The sequence below is a fragment of the Thunnus albacares genome, chromosome 17, assembly GCF_914725855.1.
Source record: "Thunnus albacares chromosome 17, fThuAlb1.1, whole genome shotgun sequence".
Taxonomy (NCBI): Eukaryota; Metazoa; Chordata; class Actinopteri; order Scombriformes; family Scombridae; genus Thunnus; species Thunnus albacares.
The window spans coordinates 1,943,442-1,965,613 of record NC_058122.1 but is presented as its reverse complement, the minus strand read 5'-3'; the positions used below and the strand labels follow the sequence as shown (position 1 = coordinate 1,965,613).

Below are 22,172 nucleotides of genomic sequence, written 5' to 3'. Positions count from 1 at the left end.
ACTATGCTGACTTTGGCATTTAGCTCAAAGCAGTGCATTAGTACAGCCTCACAGAGCTGCTAGCATGGCCCTTGTAGTGTTACAATTCACCAAAACTTCATTGCACAATCTGACATGCCTAAAAAATGATATTGTACAATTTGACACAGATTGCAACCAAGATTTTAGACCTATCTTGCAACCTAGAAGACTGTTATTGTACGGTTTATATGAGCTTGAAGAGAAACTGACCAGATAAAAATGACATGTACTCCATGACCACCTGTGTAGTCAGTAATCCCTGACACTGCCTTAAACCATACAGATAACTGGAGTATAAAATAAAGTTGGGGTCAGTTCTTTAGCTCAGTCAAATCAACGAGTAGATTTATAAAAGTCAGATGTAAAGATATATGACAGGTGTGTTACTGTTATTAACAGGCATTTCTGCTATCTTAAAGCCCTATTAAATCAGCTGCTAGTCTAACACATTTTATACTCAAGCTGATTATTCTGTATGTAACCCTGCTGAATATTTATGAGCACTGGGGTACACAAGGTTTCTGCACTATGTTACACTACACTAATAGTGTGAGGGAGCTTAGCCAGAGTGTCAAGAAAGGTGATAGGAGGCAGACTCAGAGACTTGTTCAATGACTAAAAAAAATCATTTATTCAGATCAGTGTAACCAAAAATCAACTGTCTCCAAGAAAAAAAAAAAAGAAGTCATACGTTCAGTATCAACATTTTTGCAACTTGCCAAATATATTAATAAACAATATTTCCTCATTGTGTTGAGAGAAAACGTAATTCAGCAAGTATTACTTTTCTAGCAAAATGTATTTGCTGTTGCAGTTTAGTCATATATGAAAATAATTTCCAGAAGACAGGGTTTCCTGAAAGTAAATAAGTAACAAATCAAGCTTATATATAACTCAAGAAACAATAAACAATAAGTGAACTTAAATATTTTTATGTTTTATATTTTGATTAAACCAGAAATACAGATGTAAATGTAACAAAACAATGCTAAACACAAACAAAACCCGAGAGTAACACTACAGAAAGATGTTCCACTGACTAAACACATAATGACAAGTATGGCAAGAAATACAACGAAGTGTAACAGGGACGAGTGGTGTGGTCTCACCCACTATGTCACAAGTAGTTTCACAGACAGCTGCTGTTATAATATATGAAATTGCTGCCTTTGAATTATTGACATTGAATCAGATTAATGCTATTGGTACTACAGATAAATAGGCATGTGCTGTAAGAGGGTGATATTCTAAAACTGACATTGAAACAAATACACATTTTTAAAAAATGTTGTGATCAATTTATTTCAAATATTTCATATGCAACGTTTTTTCTATTATATTAGATAACTGGAAATTTATATTCCAATATATCCCATCCATATATTTCTTGATTTATTTATATTATATTTATTTATATTTCTTGTTTAGGTTGACTGAAATATGGCCTGAATGAGAGAAAAGCTCAAATTAGAATGAGAATGTGAGGGTGTGTGGACATGGTATTACCAAAATATTAATCAGCTGTTGTTGCTGGCCATCACAGGGATAATATGTAAGTGAATTGTTTTCAGCTTGTTCTGCTGTGCCCAAGTGGTCAAAATAAATAAAGAATGAATAAATAAATTGGTGCAGCGTTAAAATCTAGTTAGGATGAAAATAAAAATACTAATAAAACTCTTGAGATACTGAGTCAAAATTATGAGATATAATGATACTAAGTTAAAGTTTTGACTTTTTAAGTCAAAATTATGATACTAATTCAAAGTTATGATTTACTAAGTCAATAAAAGTCATATTTTCAACTTAAAACCACAATTTTGACTCAGTATCACATAATTCTGATTTACTTATTTTTATTTATTCATTATTTCATTTCTTTCATGTCATCTGTAGTTTTCTGTGGTGGAAATGGACTTCCATAAAATGCAAAGGTATACTCACTCACTGATTTAGTTTGAGATGCAGTTGGACTAGTTGATGAGTGATCAAAGGGCAATGATCACCTGTAATACACTGGAACCCCCTTGAAAACAAGATGACACATCTCAGGGGATTTAACCTGATATAGTACATTTTCTCTAATACATGCTGTAGGTGAGGCTGTATATAATATTTACAGTCAATTGCTGAGAAGGTGGAGTTTGAAGGAGTCACATCTTGAACTTGACTGGATTAGCTGGTGTGGGGTTCTTATAATAGTAGGTGCGAGATCACCGCTCCTTGTCCCCAATCCCATCTGTAGCCATTACGAGTTAGAGGACTGTTGACATTTGGCCCGAGGCTTGTTAACCTCCATTGTGGGATTAAGGTAGCAGGAGGATTGGAGTGCAGACACCCTGATGAGAAGCATATGGGAGAAAGGTTTAACTAACTCTGTCTAGTCAGGCTACAAGATGACGTAAACAACTGTGATTGGGCTATGAAACAGACAGTTTGCATTACTTTAACACCACATATTAATTCTGAGACCTTATACCTTGTACCTTATATTAGGTCAAACAAAAAAGACAAACAGGATTGGGAGGCTCCACTGGTCTCAGTTCAAGTATTATAGTCATATCAACTACATATGAAAGGTTAAACTTCATGGTTATGTTTTCTGTCTCCAAGGACAATTCTCTGTCCTCCACATTTAACAAGACTAAAAGTCTTAAGTCCTCTAGAGGCTGTAGTGTTTAAAACACCCCACAATACAAACATGTTACATGAACAAACACTGGGGCAATTTTTTTTTTTTTGTCCAACTTTGATGACAAATTTCATGAAAATTGATGCATATAACTTATACATGTTGATTAAATTTTAATGTTTGGACACGGGTTCCTCCTCTGGACACAGGGCTGTAGCCAGGATTTTGGAAATACTGAATGATGGCGTGAGAGCAACTGTGCCTGAGCTGCAGCTCCAACTGCTAATGCTCTGATACTGTTTCTAAAGACAGTGGGATGCTAAACAGTCCACCGCAGGGATCAGCTAGGTACCTGACGGTGTCCTCAGAGGACACCCAGCGGGCAGACACCCTTCTGGGTGCCAGCTTGGTTACGAAACAGGAAGAAGTTCCTGTTCTTCCAGCACAAACACACCTGAAGCTTTTAGAAATTCTAACAATGGCAGATGATGGAATGAGTAACAAAAATCACATCCAGTGTGTTTGTCAGGAATACTTACAAGAACTAGGTAGCAATCATGCCAACCATGCTTTGGAGTATTTTTTTTCATAATATTTGACCTTTTTATTGCCTGTTTGAAAAAAAAACCCAATACATGTTCACTTAAGACATGATAACTTTATCTGTTAATTAAGTTCAGGCACGTTTCATAATGACACAATATCGTAACCATAATCACGATGGTTTCGATGGAGTATAGTGAGGACAGCTGAGAGGATAAGATCCAAAAAAAGCTTTCCCACCCCCTTATGGACTGTTTAAGCCCTGCTGTCTGCCAAAAGATACCAGGGACATTGATATATTCAATTTATGAATATAAAATTTGGTCAAAATAACAAATCATTTACCAAAACTGAGAGCAAGAATTCCATTCCTGTAATATTAAATCAATCCAAACAATCTTTTTTTTTTCAAAGTAATGTAAATTGAGGGTAGATATGATGAATAATAGATCCTGACAATTTAGTCCACAGTTGTTCATTTTCCTTAAATAATGATTGTTTGGATAAAACCTATGGGTGGAAAAACTTATGAAGCAAGAATCAAACCCTATCCCAACAAATATTTCCAATAAAATTGGACCAGTATGATAAGACAGAAGAAGGTATAGAAATGTCTTGCTGAAAAAGTTGATAGACTGCCTTACTTTTGCTCTTAGGGTGCTATGAAAAACCTCTTTCAGTTGCATCCAACAAAACAGACTTGTTGTTATTTCCTTATAACCTTGACAATACAGCATCCAAAATAACAGAAAATTCCTGAATAAACCACATAGGCTATAGTTGTATTGTTGACCATTTTGGTTAGAAAGTTGACCAGTCAATAAAATATTATTACTGAACCACTGATAAATTTTTATTAAAAAACCTGTGAGGAGAAAAGTTATGCTTGTAAAAGGGCGCCACACCAGTAGCACTTCTTTATGAAATGAAGGAGAGTTTGAATGGAATTTGTGTCAACATTATAATTGCATAATAACAACTAGAATAGACACCGTGGGGAATAAAATAAGGAAGGTTAGACACTTAAAGTAACGTAATCCAACTCATTTTGCAGTAAAAGCCTATCAGTGGCGTCACTGGGATTCTTGGAGGCCTGGTGTCAGTCAGTGCAAAGCGTTCCGGCGGTTTTCTTAATTGGACCCGAATGCAGCCTCACTGAGCCAGGAGTCAAATGTGCAGCATTGTGTGTGTGTGTGTGTGTGTGTGTGTGTGTGTGTGTGTGTGTGTACTGTCAGTGTGGAGAGACATTGAAATTTTGTCAAACAGATGGGTTAAGGTCAGTCAGCAGGCAAAAGTCCACGTGTCGGTCAGATTAGAATCGGGCCGGCGGAGCGTCCAGTTACCGGCGCGCGCGCGCGCACGCGCTCGCAGCGTCCGTCTCATTGATTTGGATGAGTGCTGACACATCCACTCAGTCAGCGGAGGCACGCGGCTCAGCTTCAGCGCAGCGCGAGGCCAGTTGAAGAGCGGGCAGAGTGATGCGTTTCTGGGACGGCGGCACTTTGTTTCCATTGTGAAACCTGAGCAGCAGCAGTGAGGGGGTGAACACCGGGACCGCGTTTGGATAATATGTCTCTGCTGAAACAGCGGGGGAGAGAGCTCGAGCGTTTCGACGGACTGTCGCTCATTTACTGGTACGTGACAGGTGAACACGTGTGGGTTCAGCCGGCGCGTGGCGTTCTGCTCTGGGAAAGAGGGAACGCGATATAAAACTTCATTACAAAGTTTGAAAATTATATGTTTCCTTAAACACGAAATAAATAGGTTCCCCTGATAAATTCGGCACACAAAGTCTATAATAAATAAGACGTTATTGTTTGAATCAAATTGGGCTCATTTGTTCGATGTACGCAAAGCGCGGTAAAAAAAATACGGTATGGTGGAACAATTAATTAATTAAGTGGAATTCATCATTTAGAATGAAAATGTCGCTTTCTCATGTAAGCTGTGACGAATTTACCAGACGACCTTGATGACTGATGATATTCAGTATCCTCAGTGCTGCTGGACATGTGTGTAGTCTTAACTTAACAAACGTTGATGTTTTTAAAATAGAATTCCTTCCTCACTTGACAATAAATAAGTGGTGTATGTGTGTGTTGTTAGTGATGGTGATGGGGTGACAAGTCATCTGAGGTGATTCTGATTCTGAAGAGATTTTTAACAAATGTGCTAAAATGGTGCAAATTTCTTTGCCTAATTTGGAATTTCACAAGATAATTTTTTTAAAAATTTTTTTTAAAAGAAAAAGAAAAGGGCAGTTTTTAGCAAAGCTGCATTATAGTCTACATCAGCAGTGATTGTAGCACCAGTCATTTTTACCTGTGACCATAATTAATCCATGTAAAACCCTACAGATTTTATAATTTAATAAGTAACACTAACAATAAAAGACACAGTATGTGCAGTCAAGTTAAAGTATTATAGAGCAGGATGAAACCTTTTAAAGGTCATATTAAGTGGCATTTTTAGATTATATTGACAAAATTAAGTAGCATAATGCAATGACAATGAATTATTTATTTTTTAATTTTTTTGCACACTATTGAAATCCCACATGACATTACATAGCACAGTGTTAAGAAATAAAGTGAGAATACATTTAGTACTGTATAAAGCAACAGCTAGTAGACTTACCACTTCCACCAGGAATATAATACAGTTTTCACAATAAAAATAGATCAATAAAGATGAGATGACTGATCCCATGAGAAAGAAGGGCAGTTTGGAGAGGGTGAGTTCATGTTGTGCTTGTGTTCTGTCCCAAGAGGGAGGAGTCAGTCAGCTAAATGTAGGTGCTGAGTGGACTGTTGGGGTTGGGTCAGTTGGGAGCGCTTAAAGGCAAGCTGAAGGGAGGTGATGTAACACTGCTGGGTGCCCCCCTCTCTGGATGACACCTATCTTTTGCCAGCTGTCTCTCTCCCACAAACAGGACCACCCTTAAAGTTTCCCTCATGATTCTCTCCTCTCAGAAGTTACCAGAGCTCTGGGACTACTTTCTGATTTACGTTTCAGGAGCCCTAGAGTTTAATCCTGACAGCAAAGACGTAGACCTGGGACTGTTTCCTCTCAGGATGAACCCCACCATTAAGAACAGGTAGGTGTGACACAGGGAGAGACAGAAGTAGTGGTTTGGAGAGATGTTGAATAATCTGCTGTGGTTCATGAGAGCTGAGAGATTGCTGCTTCAAATCACTGTCAGGAGAGAGTTCAGTTTGTCTGGGTTGCCTGAAAATCAGCTGTGATGAGTGTTAGAATAAACTTAAATCTGACTTATATGGATTTGATAAAGTGTAGCTCACCAGTAAAGTTGCGTAATGTGAAAAAAGGAGAATGAGTCATATGTGTTGAGCTTTTTACTTTTACATGGTGAGTCCTAAATTTGTGATATTGCATATTCTTAAAATGTGTGCCGTTTTGCAGGTAGGAAGTACTCCTTGCAAGACACTAGTTTGTTATGTTTGACCTTTGACTGAATGTAGTCCATGGTCTGTCCTCTACTAGTAACCTATAATAGTGAATAAAAAGATGGGTAAGCTTTGCATCAGACATGGTGATCAGTGATGGTGATCTTGGTTTATTTCAGAATTTTTATCAATACACTGAGTAAAATACATCACCTGCCCCGAAGCTGCATATCTGTCACTCAAAATGAAAGCTGTAGTTGAATGGTTCTTGTTTGGTTGTTTGCTTGTGGTAGTGGTTATATAGTAGATGGAACCGTAATGACTCACTCAACAAAAAAAACAAACAAAGAAATGTCAGTAAAGAGCCCTAAATATCCTTTCAAAAACAGGCTGTTCAGTTCCAGGGAAATTTATGCATCTTTTTTTGCATTCTTATATGATCATTATAGCAAAGCTTCTCTATGTGTTCTCAATGATCCACCAGGTTCTCCCCTGCAAAGTGATCATTATTGAATGTGGCCACTGGCTGCTCTGCGGTCTAATGTTTGAGATGTTATTTGAGGATGACATCATTCAGTAGCAGAAATATTCTTATGATTGGTGACAGGACATTGCTTTCACACCTGTAGTTTGGTTCACTGATCCATTGTTGCCTTTTAGTTCTGGTCTGCTTGATGTTCACACTGACAAACTAAAAGCTGTAAACATGAAGTCATGGACTGGAAGGTAATTTAATTGTCATCAAACATCATCAGTGCTACATGCGTATATCAAATTCTTGTGACTGACAGCAGGTCATGCTGCACTGAAACACACTTAGACAGTGTTTATTTATCTTCTTTGGGGTCACAAAGAGCTCATAAAGAAATAATAATAATAAAAGAGGCATCAGTACTGCAATATTACAGAGCAGATAGTTAATATGTGGTGGCTGTATTTTAAATGAGGCACTGTTAGAGTCCATGGGGTGGGATGCAAGCTAAGTACTTGTCACTTTTTCTGCACTCTTGTGCTGATCAATTGAGGTCCAAAAAATGAGCTTGTCCTGGGGGGTTGGGGTTATGGCCCCCTGAAAAAATGTTGATTTTCCTGATCTAAATATGTGCATTTTAAGAGTTTGGAGAGCGAAAATTGGATAACAATAGCTTACAACCATATCAGTGGACAATAACATAAATTATCTGTAAAGGAGTCATACACGAGAATCGGGTTAAAGCTGAAATATGTAAGTCTGAAGAAAATGCCGAGAACCAACAAGAATTCGGAGGAGAAAAAACACACAAAAAACAATGCCAAAAGCTTTCTCCTAAACTGAATATCTAAGTCAAGGATATTTCTCCTCCCACTTTACATTATAGCATAATTGCTTTTCACCAAACTTTGTTTTGGGGTAATTATAGTTATGTTTGACCCACTTATTTTTTAGATAGCAGTACTTTTCCTCATCTGTTAGTGGTTTATTTTTCCACTTGGCTGGATCTAGTTCATGTAGAAATGCGTCTGTTTGAGTGACATCAGCTGTCTGTGCTCTCATCATCTCCTCTCCTCGTCAACTTTCTTCCAATATCGTCTCCCTCAGTACTGCTCTGCTTGTCTGGAGTCTCTCTCGTTTTCCTGACTGTCTCTTGTTCTCCTGCTCTTTCGGTGAGCCTCCTTTTCTGTGTCGTTCTTCTCTCCCTCATATCCTCTTGTCTCTTTGCATTCAACATTATATCCTGTCTGTACATCTCTGTCCATCCTTAACTCTTTGCTCTCTGTCCTCTCCTGCCAGTGTGATAAAAATAACTCAGTAAAATTATATATACATGTTCTTCATTTCATTATTTAGCTTGAGATTGTGTTGTGTACAGTACAGTGTGCAGTACCTGCTGCTCTTTCTCTGTCATCTCCATCACCTTCTCTCTTTCTCTTCATTTCATTCACCTCTTGTCCCACATCTCCTCCCGTCCCAAAGCTTAACTTTCATTTTCTTCTCTGTCTCAGTAAAGACAGTAAACACAGGGTCAAATGCTGAACTGAAAGAAAAGTAGTTTTTCCATCTGCCATCAGATGACTGGCTACGTTAGCTAGCTAAATCACTCAGGTGAAACTAAAATGTGATGGATGGCCAGTGTCTTTAGCTTGACCACACAGCTATTTGTCAAATGATGTCTGGGGATGAATGACACTGAACAGTCCTCTTGTAAATTGAATAAAAAACCAGTAGTTGATTACCCAAAGTATGATTCCATTCAGTGACTGCCTGTCAACACATGTAATTGAAGAGCTGCCGTGTTGAGCAAAGATATTGCAGTAACGACAACAATATCCACCTGCCCCGCGTGCACACACATGCATTGCTCAGGCGAGGAAGTGAGTGATCTTTGTACTGTATAAAATCTTTGCTGCACCAAAGTTAAGTCATTTTAAGCAGTTATTTCATGACTTTTATTAAAATACACATTGGAAAAATACTGAGACCTGGATGCATATGGACATGGATGGACCATGAATCACACATTGCAGCTGCCAGCATGGATCAAACGGGATGCTGAGACAGTGAGACAGACGGTGCACTGCTGAGTGCAAACACTGTTCTTTTTCTATCTCTGTCTCTTCCACTTGTATTTCACATTTTGCTTTTGGCTCTAGATGCTCAGGCTACACAAAACCATTGGGCCATTATTGGCCCTTTGTTAAACTTCAAATATGAGGCTTTCAGTCTTGCTCAAAGCTGATACGATTGAAGGAGGATTCTGCTTGAGACTTGAGACTTGAGGCATTGTAGATTTTTCTTATAGGTGACTCACTGAAAGTCACCAGTGTGCTGCAGGAGGATTTTACTCAACAGTCAGAGGAAATCTGGCTCACCCTGCCAGATGAGAAATACCTCCCTCAGATTATAAAGATTTTCTGGAACAGAACTAAATACAGACATGGCAGAGGCTGGTCAAGTTTTTAAACTAGCTTCATTAATAATTGACTGGTGAAGACAGACAGGCTGGAGAACAGTAGAATGGCAGGTGTAAGGGAGGATGGACTGGATTGGAGGACTAGAGGATGGATTTTGGGAGCAGATGCTCTTTTTCTGAGGACTAGTGACCACTGTCAGAAGCTTGGCCACAGGAAAAGACAAAGAGTTGGTGGACAAAAAGGTACAACTGTAGCAGGAGTCTGGAGTAGGGATGTGTATCTCCCATCACTGAGGCCAATGTGATACGCATCTCAATGCATTGCCAACAATCCGATACATTAAAGATACATATGAAGCAACTACCAATGTGATTTGATTCATCCATATTGCGATACAGTGCAGTTCCACACAATTTGAGTCAACACAATGTGATTCAACGTGATACAATGCGAGTCGACACAATGCAAAATAATGATGCTCAGTATGGTACAGAGACTTTGATTTTATTTCTTAAGCATACAGCAAATCATAAATTAACTAAAGTAAAGTAATAGTAAAGTACTAGTACTGCAATTCAGTCAGCATCTCATTTCTGTTTGACCTCTAAAAAAACACTTGGACCTTTCACAAACAGGCTTTTTCACAAGTCCTTTGTAGTGTAGTGTTCTCTGTCTTCAGTTTACATACATACGCTCTGTGAACCAAACAATTACTGTCAAAATAGTTTAATAATCCACTTATTCCGATGTGCAGAACAATGATTCTAGAGCGCATTCCACCCGGAACATTGGCAGCGCACCACAGCAGTTTAGGGAGGAATCCATCTAAATATCAAATAATTGGTCATATTTCTGAATAATAAAAGCATAGAACCTCTACTAATAATTATATATGATATGATAGTATGATGCATTGTGAGTTCATCCCAAATTGTAACAGTTGGACACTTTTTAAATCGTTTAAATGTATTTTGAAGAGAAAATGAAGTTGAAAAGTAACATTATTACTGAAATTCTCTGGTGTAAACAGCCATCACACTTTACAGACCCACTTCCTGGTGGGGCATAACTGACGGATTTCAGTCCCTTTAAATCAAAAGTTGGCCTAGATGTAGTTGTAGGTGGCTATCCAAGTAGTAGTGGGTGTACACCTCAGTACACTGAGGTGCATGATGACAGCTGCACCCCTGACTCAAATCACAACTGTCTTCCAACAAACACTACACACCCAGATTTACATAATCATATTCAAGAAGAGAGGAGGTCTCTGACGTTTCCATGAAATTTAGGCAAGTGAAATATTGGCTTTAATGACTATTCAGACAGTGCAGTCAGAGAAATGCAGGACCCACTAAGAATAATAAGAGGGTTTCCATCCCATTTTCTGCCCAAAATGTGAAAAGTTGGTTTATTGATAGAAACAAACAGCGACAAAATGTGTGTATCAGAATACTGCTAGTAATGTTGCAAATTAATGAGCAGGACTGATTTATTGTCAAAATCCATATTTTATTAGGTCAGGTAGGAATGTCTGGTTATTTTATGAATATCTATCTATTTTATCATCATCTACTCTGCATTATCACACCATAACCAATAATCAAAGTAGACATGATATTCACTTTGATTACATACATAAATTAAGGAAATTTAAAAGTATCGACAAGTTAATTTTCACACTGTACTAATATGAATGTAAGCCAATAGCTGCTTAGTAAGTAGTAAAAACATATCTAAAAATCAAAAACACTGGGCATGCTTTACAAAATATTAATCAGAAATGTAAAATATACTGTAATGTATTTTGTAGTGAATGTGCTAAAGCATGCAAAAGCACAGGTATTGTTTTCCCAGCAGAAATTACGATGACAAAATGAAGTCACGCAGAAAGCACAGCAGAGCAGGAGACAACTTCTCAAGTGTGTAATGATAAACCTCTAATTGACTACAGTTCTAATCATTGTAATATTGAATTTGTCTAGGATGTTTTCTGAAACAGTTTCTGCTATCAAACTCCATAATGATTCAGCTGAAGATATCATAACATTATGCTATGTCAACTATATTTTGGCAGTTATTTGTTGGAATAAGAAATATGTTACCAAACAACAACGTGGACCTATAAATACTAGGAAGGAAACTAAAAACATTACAACTGTTCACAGAGTGGAAATGTTGATTTTTTCCTCTAGAGTTTGTATTCACCAAAGATTTCCATAGTAATAGTATTATTATAATTGGAGAGGTTTTGTGTAAATTTTGTTTCAGAAACATTAATCCTCTTTATACCAAAGATCTAGAATATTGGCAAGCTTCCTCACATAAACATTTGTTAAAACCTCATAGATAGCAGGTTTTTTGTTTGACTTGGTGTCCTTAAGTGAAACTGTCTAAATGCTGTGACAGTGGTGGCAGGTGTGACTGGATGCACTTTGACAGGTTTTTTACTCGACTCCTGTCCTGTGGAATTCAGGCCTCTGGTGGCAACAAACATCACTTTAGTTCTGCTGTGACAGAGGAAAACAACATGCTCTCATTAAGTCACCTGGCCTTAGCATCTGCCTTATCCTTGCCTTACCCCCGCCTTATCTGGGACATGTTATTATGATATGCCCTTTATTCCTTCCCTGTTCATTCAAGGTCATTATTGTATAAATGTAAGAGAAGAATACTGCCTGGCAGTCCAGGGGAGTGCAGAAACTGTTATTGGATTTATTTATTTTTACCCCACTCACACTGCTTTCTCTGCTGCTATAATTGCTCTCTCCACCTAGCCCTGTTTGGGACTGTTTCATCAAAAGGGTGGGAGACAGTTGTGCATGCTCTCTATAGAAAAGCTTATGGATGCTCTTTATCAGAGCTGGAAAAGTTTAACAGGCATGCATTTGCCAAACCAACCAGTCAGACATCATCCCTGTAGTCTTTTCTCTTGAATATTGAAAAATGGTGTTAGAAAACACTCCCAATAGAGCATGAATTTTATCTTTGTGCATCTTTGCACAAAAACAAGCCAGAAACTCCAAAACTGCACTAGAATTATAATTCTTATACTAAGAATTATTTTTGTGCAACAAATATTATTGACAATTGGCTTAAAATATTAGTGGCACTTCCAATAAATACAATTGTTGTCAATAGGCAATCATTTTTGAAAGTCTTGACCAGAGCTGTAAAAAATTAATGAGTAAACAGAATCCACTATGGCAAAGAGTAAACACATTAACAAGGAATGCACGATATAGAATTTTTTGCCGATGTCCGATATGCCAATATTTCCAACTCATTGTGGCCGATGCCGATACCGATATATGCACATATTTTTTTCCATTTGGCTGAGGAGACTATAACTCATGCAAGCATAGATTGTACTAAGTATGATCAAGAAAGACAATATATGAAGGAAGAATTTAGGAAGACTGGAGTTCAGGAGCTCAGGTTAAAACTTTAATGAACCTGCTAAGAGGGTAGAGCAGTAGAGTTTTCTTTGAGTTTTTTAGACAGACAGGATTAATGTGTAGGATTTAATCTTGGGTCCAGAATACACTGGTTGCCAACTGCCGTTATAAACCAACCAACCAGAGCACCGAGCCCCGGTTTGTTATTCATGTTAAAGTGGGAAGAAGCAGCGGGTCTGACGGGCAGCTGAGTGAAGTGGAGCTTGCGGAGGAAGCACCAGGACCGTCAGGGTGACACAGTCCATCGAAGGAAGCACAGTCAGGCGAAGGAAGAGAAGATGACATATCGGCCTCTCATAATCGGCAGAACTTGCAGATGCCAATATTTCATTTTAGAGCTTTGATTGGCCGATACCGACGACGTGCCGATAATATCGCGCATCCCTAGACATTAACCTTTAATGACAGAGACAATGTGTTTAGAAATGTCTGCAAATGATTTTGTATTAATAAAAAAGATGTTTAATTAAGTATGTAAAGATATATATTCAGTATAAAGTATATTCCGGCACTTTTATTCAGCAGTGATTACAACTCTCAGTCTTCTTGGGTATGCCTCTACCAGCTGTGCACACCTGCAAAAGTGCAGTCTCTCTAATTCAGATCCTCTCATCCTCCGTCAGACTGGATTAGAATCATTGGTGAACTGTTATCTTCAGGTCTGTCCACATATTCTCAGTGGGGTGTGGGAGGCCTCTTGGCTGGCTGCTTTTGGGTCATTATGCTGAAAGGTGAATCTTTGCACCAGTTTTTAGTTTTATACGTGGCTTCATTCATTGTTCCTTCAATTCTGACCAGCTTCCTTGCTACTAGAAATATCCATATTGCATAATGCTTCAACTACTACAATGGTATGATCTAAGTGATCAGCAGTACCTGGTTTTGTTTAGATATATATTTGTTGCTTGGCCAAGGATGCTTGGCAGTCCATCACTTGTGAATTAAATCATTACATTACAGCTATGCACAAAACACTTTGGGACATCTGGTTGTTATAAGACAATCATGTTCCACCATTAGGGTGAGAAAAACAATCAAGACGCTTTCAGCAAATCAAAACTGTGAAAGTGATTTGATTGGCTGTAGTTCCTGTCACTGATTTTTAAGAGTTTTCACTGAAGATTCACTGAAGGCCTCTTAATTGTTTTTCTCACCCTAATGGTGGAACATGATTGTCTAATCACCATCAGATGTATTACTAGGGTGTGGCCTATATAACATACCAGTGTCTGTGTTTTGCTATTACTGTTGATCTTGAAGAAGTCCTGACGGCTGAAACGTCATCTAAATAAAAGAGAAATGCATATGGAGCCAAAGTGTGTGACACTTTTTTCCTGCTCTCAAGTCTACTTCCAGTGATCAGCACCTCACAATAAACTTTGGTGTGTGTTACTCTTCCATTATATCAGAAACATATAGTGTCTTTCCTGTTATATGGTGTCTTTCCTGATACCAAAACTGTTGGTATGTAAAATGCTGGTGGCTAAAAAATAAATCCAGTGTAATGTCTGGACTATTATATTTACACACCGACTCCAAAACTGTATTAATCTATCATATGTAGTGGTTTACAAACACATTTTCTCAGGATAATACACATATTTTACTGTCAACAGGTTTTGTCAGTACAATGTCAGTAGAAAGTAGCTCCAATAAAAACTACTGACAAACCATGTGGATTATACAGAGTAACAGAGACATTTTCTGGAGAGACATGTTTCTCTTTAATTTGTATTTTCAAGGCTGTAAATATCACAAAAAAATCATTCACCTCGATTGGATCTCAAACCTTTTCAATGTTTAGCCATGCAGAGGTGAGTGAGAAAATATGCTCTTTATGTGATTTTAGTGAACTGACCCATTAAAAGTATAACATATCTACAATTTGTCATCTTGAGGTACTCTGTGCAAAATGTATATTAAATTTACATAATCTATAACACCATGCAGAGTGTATATACAGTATATGACATACAGTATATACTGTAATAATCCAAGCAGTATTTTTTATCTATAGTATGAGTATTTATTTGGCCTCCTCTGTCATGTGAATCATGAACATTACATTTGGTTTAAAATCCAGACTGTTAGATGGACATGTTTCACAATGCCTCTCAGCATAAAATGTCCTCCTGTAGTCATCTGTTAAATTCTGCAGACTCTTAACAGACACTGTGAGAATCAGCTCCATTTTTCCTTGTCAGGTAAAATCAATGAGAAGTAAAGGGATTCCAATTCACCCCTTATCGACTTCTTTCGTCCCCATACCCGCTGGTGACGATCAATTTGCTGGGAATGACTTCATTGGGTTTGATTTTCTCTCCACCTAAGATGTAGATCCTGAAGCAAAATGCTGACTGGATTTGCCCCCAGGGAAGTTTGCTTGTTGCTGATTTTTTTCCCCTCTCCCTCAACATATTGATGTTTCCTTACTTGCATAGCTGACTGGTCTGTTGTGTCTATTTAGGGGTGTCAAAGGTGTCAGACACTTGACCTGTTCTGTTTCTTCATTTGAAGTGAGAGGATATAAGTGGGCTGCTGGTATGTGCCCTAACAGCTGTAATTAGCTGAGACGAGCTCAGTGCCTTTCATTCAACTGAAGGCTACTTAAGTTATTGAGAGGGCCTTCACTCATGCATTTCACTGTCCATTTTGTCAATAGGATGTGGCAGCTTAGAAGTCAATTCTTTTGTTTTTGTTTGTATTTTGCCTCTTTTCAAAAGGCAGGAAGATTTCTGAACGAGGAACAATTTGAAATGATACAGTGCTCTCATGATAAAATTTAACAACAGCTATTGCTGATCTTACTTGTAGTTCAGAGTCAGGTCTTGTTGTTCAGGCTGTAGTTTGGGAAAATCACTTGAGGCAGAGTCAAACTGACATACTTCCAACACACTTAAAATACAGTTTGATATCAATATTTCAATGATCTAAAACCTTAGGCCTGAGGGATATCATTGGAAATCAGTGTCACTAATGTCACATCATTCTCCGTTTTCAGACATAATGCATCTGTATGTCTGTGGGTCAACTGTGTGAATTTGCAGGGTAAAGGTGAACAAAAGTGAACTTTGAGCCACGAGTTCACCAGAGCTGTCCAGGAGATCACACTGAAACAAGAAACATATTTAAATTTAACAGTTGAACTGGAATAGGAGATGGATTCACTATTATGGATGAAGCCTTTATTCATAAATGTTGTGAATAAACCACGCAAAGAATTTTATCCGTTGCTGTCCTGTTTGAATGAACCAAACATACTGACTTAACTAAAATTAAATCAATCTAAGATCTACAATGTCAGTCTTGGTAAACGTTTGGTTAATTGACCATCCCTAGTAAACATTACTCTAGTGACAGTCCTTTAGAATAAGATCTGCAGTGTTTCACCAATACAAGCCATGTCCCATTTCAGGGGCTGTGTTCTGTGAGGGTTTGTCCTTTGGAGGGCTTAAGTGGGCTTAACCTTTACCTCCTCAAATGATGGCTCTTTTCCACTACAGGAACTTAACCTGTAATCTGTGTGGTTCCCTTAACCTAAACTTGTAGGAAAGAGTTAGTTTTGTAGAGACCTCTGCCCACAGTGACACACAGCAGAAAACAGCTACATATCTTCTTCTTCATCCTCTTTTCAACAAAACTGCATCACAACCAACATCTGGTTAGGAGTAAGACAGACGTCTGACCAAGTCATTATTTTATAGTTGCAGTGTTTTATGGTTGCAAGAATAATACAGATTACGACTAACAACAGCTGTATAATGTATCATGCGACATTTAAAATGAATGATCACAAAGAAAGTTAGTTAACAGAAAGTTGTCTTCTTTATTTCTCACAGTTGACTGTGACTGGGCAGTTACTGTTACTGTGCTGAGTGACATCCCGTTCAACCTCCATTCACTCTCCTCCTGCTCACTGTGATTCGAATACAAATACAAATATAAATAATTTTGCTGCCTCAACAAATACAGATACAAATACAAATACTGAGCCCTCTGCACATCCTTAATCACTAATACTGTGTTTTAATGCAGCCGATTTCACATCATCATTGTTCTCATCTATGTATTTTTTTAATTTCTGTTGTCAAACAAAAGAAAGTGACATAGTGATTTAATCGCATTTCATAAGCAATAACCCACTGCAGTGAAGTAAATATCATTATTTTATAATGCAGTGTCATCTGACAAAATAAACATAAATCCATGTTAATTACTACAACTGTGCTGTGTATTCTGCAAAATTGATATTTAAGAAGATTGATTACAAAGAAAGTTAGAGGCGACATAAAGTCCTTCTTAACTTCCCTGGCACATAATCCCTCACTGGGCAGACTTGTGATTTACACAATATGGAAACTATTGTGGAAAAGCTCAAGTTTTGGCACAGAAAAACATTAGTCTGGGTGGAGGGCTGAAATTGAGAGAACATTAGATTTATTCACTCATTTTATTTATACTAACACTAATTAAACATCAGTGGGAAATGCAGTAAAACTAGAAATATACTTCCAACACTGTGCAAACAGTTTATACTAACCAAACCAAACAAGGCAGCAAAACAACACTTTCTCTGGAGGCTGTTGTAGCATATAGTATTACCAGCTGAACTAAATCAGGTGAGTAACTGCTGTGATACATTAAAGATTGCACTTGATCACACGTAGATGATACTGAACAGTATAAAATGAAAGACTGCAGTTGGGATTGATTCTGGTTACATTGTGTTTGTGTCAGTGCAAATGTATGCTTGCCTGTATGTGTTGACCTAAAACATTGTCTAGCATCTAGCATCAAGTCTTCAGATTTCAAGCATGGTTTCCCTGTTTATGACAATGCTCCTACTTTACCCTCCCTCTGATCCGCTTATGTGGCAGTGTAAAAAAAAAAAAAATGCGCAGGTACTCACAGGAAATTAAATAGAGCAGACACAATCTCTAATGCATGTTATCTCTTCTCAACATGTATCTATCCAGCTTGCTTTTAATTTTAGATTTTTTTATTAATAAGCTTTTGATTCTTATAATGTTACAATGTTATAATTTCATTTAGCAGACACTTTTATCCAAAGCAACATACAGAGTTAATACAACACAAGCAGGGATCTAGTCAGGAGATATCAATGCAATTAAGTGCCATAAAGCTAAGTCCAAGTCTCATAAGACGTAAGTGCCAACAGGCAGCACACAGAGACAATGCATCGAGTGCATAGAAGTGGATGATATTCAAAAAATAATAATAATATATGTGTGTGTATATATATATATATATATATATATATGTACAGTACTGTGCAAAAATTTTAGGCACCCTAGATCTTTAGATTCTTATCCATTATGCAATACCATCAGGGAGGTGTCTGATCGGTCCCAAATTTATTCATGACATGACAATGACCCCAAGCATACAGCTAGAGTCATAAAGAACTATTTTCAGCAAGAATGATGAGTCCTGCAACAGATGGTATGGTATGTCCCCCACAGAGTCCTGATCTCAACATCATGGAGTCAATCTGGGATTACATGAAGAAGCACCTGAGATGGCCTAAATAATAAATCCACAGAAGAACATTCTTTCTCTAGGATGGTTACAACTACCTACCTGCAAGTTACCATGAAAAATGTGATAAAGTGAACCAAGGAGAACTGCTGCTGTTTTAAAGGCAAAGCTGCTCACAGCAAATATTGATTTCATTTAGGTTTCTGCTGTTTACTCAACTTTGTAAGAAGTTAATTGATAAATTAAAACAATTTATAGCAATATTTTTGTAAGCATCCTCACTTTACTTTTAGTGCCTAAAACTTTTGCACAGCACTGTATATTCAGTCCATCAGGTGTGGAAGGCGCACCTTTCATTGGCAGAGTGTAGTGAGCGGGAGGGAACATAGACCTGAATGAGGGAGTTGAGGTAGGTGAGAGCTGTTTTAGTTGCTGTTCTGTAAGCTAGCCTCAAGGTTTTGAATTTGATGCGGGCAGCAACTGGGAGCCAGTGGAGGGATATGAACAGTGGAGTGATGTGCTGTTTTGTGCTGGTTGAAGACCAGCCATGCCGTCACATTCTGGATCATCTGCAGATATGGCTAATTGATATCTCTTACCTCAGTCAGTGAAACTTCTGAATCAGGGCTGACTTGAGGATAATATACATCATAATCCATTTTGTTGGAGATCTGTTTAGAAATGGGTGGTCCTTCAATTAATGCTAGAAAGATCAAGAGTACATGAGATGCACACTGTATAATGCAATATTGTCTTCCTTCCAGAGATTTCTCCCTCAAACACCAGCATGTTCACAACTTAAAACAAAATAAATCAACTTTGAAAATGAACGCAGGTGAATCTCTCTTAATCAGCTGTATAGCAACACAGCAGTGGCGCATTTTTATCCTTGAAATATGCAAAAGCTGAAAGAGACTTGTTAATATATTTTAATTAATATTTCAGAGGAAAGAGAAGCCTTTGATATTTTTTAATCCTGTTTTTCCACACTTTCCAACAAAAGGCCGAAGAGGCCACAGGTTTAATTATTCTTATTTCTCAAGATCACAGAATAATTATTTTTGATGATTGCATCATTATTAAACTCAGTGTGCACAGTATAGCCTATATAGACATAGGGCACTGTAATATCTTTATAATATATCTGTGCCTGTGGTTGATTTGTAGTTTACAATATAATGGCCTTAGCTAAGACATAAAGCAGCCTGTTGAGAAAAGGTGATTACCACTTCAGAGTCCCACACTTTTTTAATCTAATGTGATTAAAGACATTTTGGGGTTACAGTATTTTGAAATCATGAAATAGGTCAAAAGAATAGACCACAGGTGTTTGTGATAGTGACTGTACACCCAGCCCATTAAGTATTTGATCAATAATATTTTATGAATATCAGCATGAACAAAGCGTTTTCAGTGCTTCATCAGAATCATGCAAAGGTACAGTAGTACAAGAGCTTAAAGCAACTCAACAAAACTCACTTTGTTTGTTTGTCAGTAATCTGCCTTTTTCCATCATGCTGTGAGCAACCATGATCTGATTTCAATTGGAATTAATGGCAGTTTAACTTTTGAAGTCATGTTAAAATCATACAGTAAAATAAACTAACTAAAATAAAACATAGTTATAGTTGTAAAAAGAAAATAGTTGTAAAAATTGTAATTTTCAGTGAATTAAATGGTTTTGTAATTAACTATGGACTTTTTTGCTAGTACTAGCACTAGTAGTGCTGTGGAGCAATGTTTTTTTGTCCCTGTTTTTGTTTGTATTTTGCTCTCTACGGCCACAAGGACAGACATGCACACACAAGAGCATGTGGGCGTCACAATACATATCCCTGGCAACAGTTTCAGTTGACAGCACACCAAGCCATGAGCACACACGTCCTCACAGCAGGGGATAGTGGGGCTGAGCCGCACTGTTGTTGTCCTGCTTGATATCAGGGCAGGATGCGGTCAACCTGAGATGCTTCTAACTAAATCTCTGTAGTGTGCAGTTGAGTTTCACTCCTCTGTTCATGTTTGTAACTTCAGCCTGATCACCTTCAACCATATCAGATCTGTGTTAAGTTACTGCTGATGCAAACCTAACATTCCCTGCTGCTTCACATGAAAAGACTTCCACCTGTGAACCAGTGAACACTCTCACCATACCAGCATGATGGCTGGATTAGTCCCAGTTGCTCAAGGCTCAGCTTGGCACAAGCATCCCTACTCACATAGAAAAATACTGAATGTTAACTGTTTGTTTGGAAGAAAACACCACAGGGTACCTTTTAATGCTGCTGGGGTCTCCATGAAACCTCGGCAGGGGGTCCTGAAACTCCCCAAGGGAACCCTGGATGTTCTGGACCTGTTACACTGAACCTGCAGCTTCCCTTCCTCTTCTATAGAGGGCAGCCTTGTAACTGAAAACTCTTGACCGTGATCATCATCACACAGGCCTGGACCCAATCACAGACACACACATGCACACACGCATGCACACATACACACACACACGTTGATAAATGTGTGTGTGTGTGTGTTTGTACGTGTATGCTAATGTGTGTGCATTTGTGCATGCATGTGTGTGTCTGTGATTGGGTCCAGGCCTGTTTGATTTCTCAGTGTGGTTTGGATTATCCCATAATCTGATAACGACCAACTGTGCAGATTTAGTGATTAAAGTTCTGAGGCAAATGGTTGTTGCTATGGCTGCCAAATAGAAGAAAAGAAGAAGAGAATAAATCTGTGTCTGAGGAGAAATGTGTCTTTGTGTGTGTGTGTGTGTGTGTGTGTGTGTGTATGTGTGTGTGCACGTGTGGTGGGGGTGCTGTTAATACACAGAGTCATACTATAATGTGTATATGCAATAATATACAGATTTATCTATGTGTAATACAGTGCACACATCTTTGCTAAATACACATTATTAAGATGTATTTCTCTAAGAGAGAGACACAGCGTGGACATGTTTACCTGCTGATCCTAGCAGTCATCATTCAGTGATTTCCTCATTTCAATAATAAATATTCGTCCACTCTTACCGATTACATCAAAGAGAACTCTTCACACATTTAAAGTAAAACCTCCAATAACTTATTTTGTTAGTCTAATTAGATATAGCTTGGAGTCATTTATTCAGACAACAAGTGTAGAGGTTGCAGCAGCACAATGGAAGCACAGAGAGAGATTGTGCACCGAGAAAAAATGAAATGGAAAGAAAAAGAAAGTAAAATCTGTTTCATAAATGATTAAACACTGTGAATATGCTGATTTGACAGTAAGGAGATAAAGATCAAGAGAGATTAAAATAAAGTCATGCAACCACAATTATAATCAGACAAGCTGTCTCCCATTTTCAGTTTTTATTCATGCCAGAAGCATAGATGAATAGATGGATGTCCAACAAAATAGATATAGCATGTGAACAATAAGAATTAAACATTGTATGCTTGGGCACTGTCAGACTTCTCCCTAATAAATGATGAAACTGATCAAATTTATTGGATAATTCACTAGAGAGAAGAGGAGGTGAGTGTCCCTCGTGCTCACAATGATCATTCATTAAAGCTTCAATGGATTCAAATTCACTTTAACCCTAACCCTAGCCTGTGAGAGAACTGAGAACACTTTCCTTCCCTCTGATCATTAGACTTTTCAACTCACTTTCGTGGTCTAGCAGTGATACCACTTTATCTCACGCACCAGCTTAAAAGGCTCTGTAAATGTCTGAATAAATCTGTA

At 37.9% G+C, this 22,172-nt stretch overlaps 1 protein-coding gene across 3 annotated transcripts in view; it reads left to right on the top strand.

The window, feature by feature from the left end:
- The first annotated feature begins 4,621 nt into the window (after positions 1-4,621).
- si:dkeyp-72e1.9 (syntaxin-binding protein 4) overlaps positions 4,622-22,172 on the top strand; it is a 95,451-nt gene continuing 77,900 nt past the window's right edge. The window contains exons 1-2 of one of the 3 annotated variants that reach the window (XM_044331194.1): positions 4,748-4,827; positions 6,209-6,290. In XM_044331194.1, coding sequence (XP_044187129.1) covers positions 6,268-6,290 — 23 coding nt within the window. In that variant the 5' untranslated portion in view covers positions 4,748-4,827; positions 6,209-6,267. Of the gene's footprint in view, positions 4,828-6,144; positions 6,291-22,172 lie in introns of those variants that run through there. The other 2 variants (XM_044331192.1, XM_044331191.1) reach the window with 2 other exon arrangements.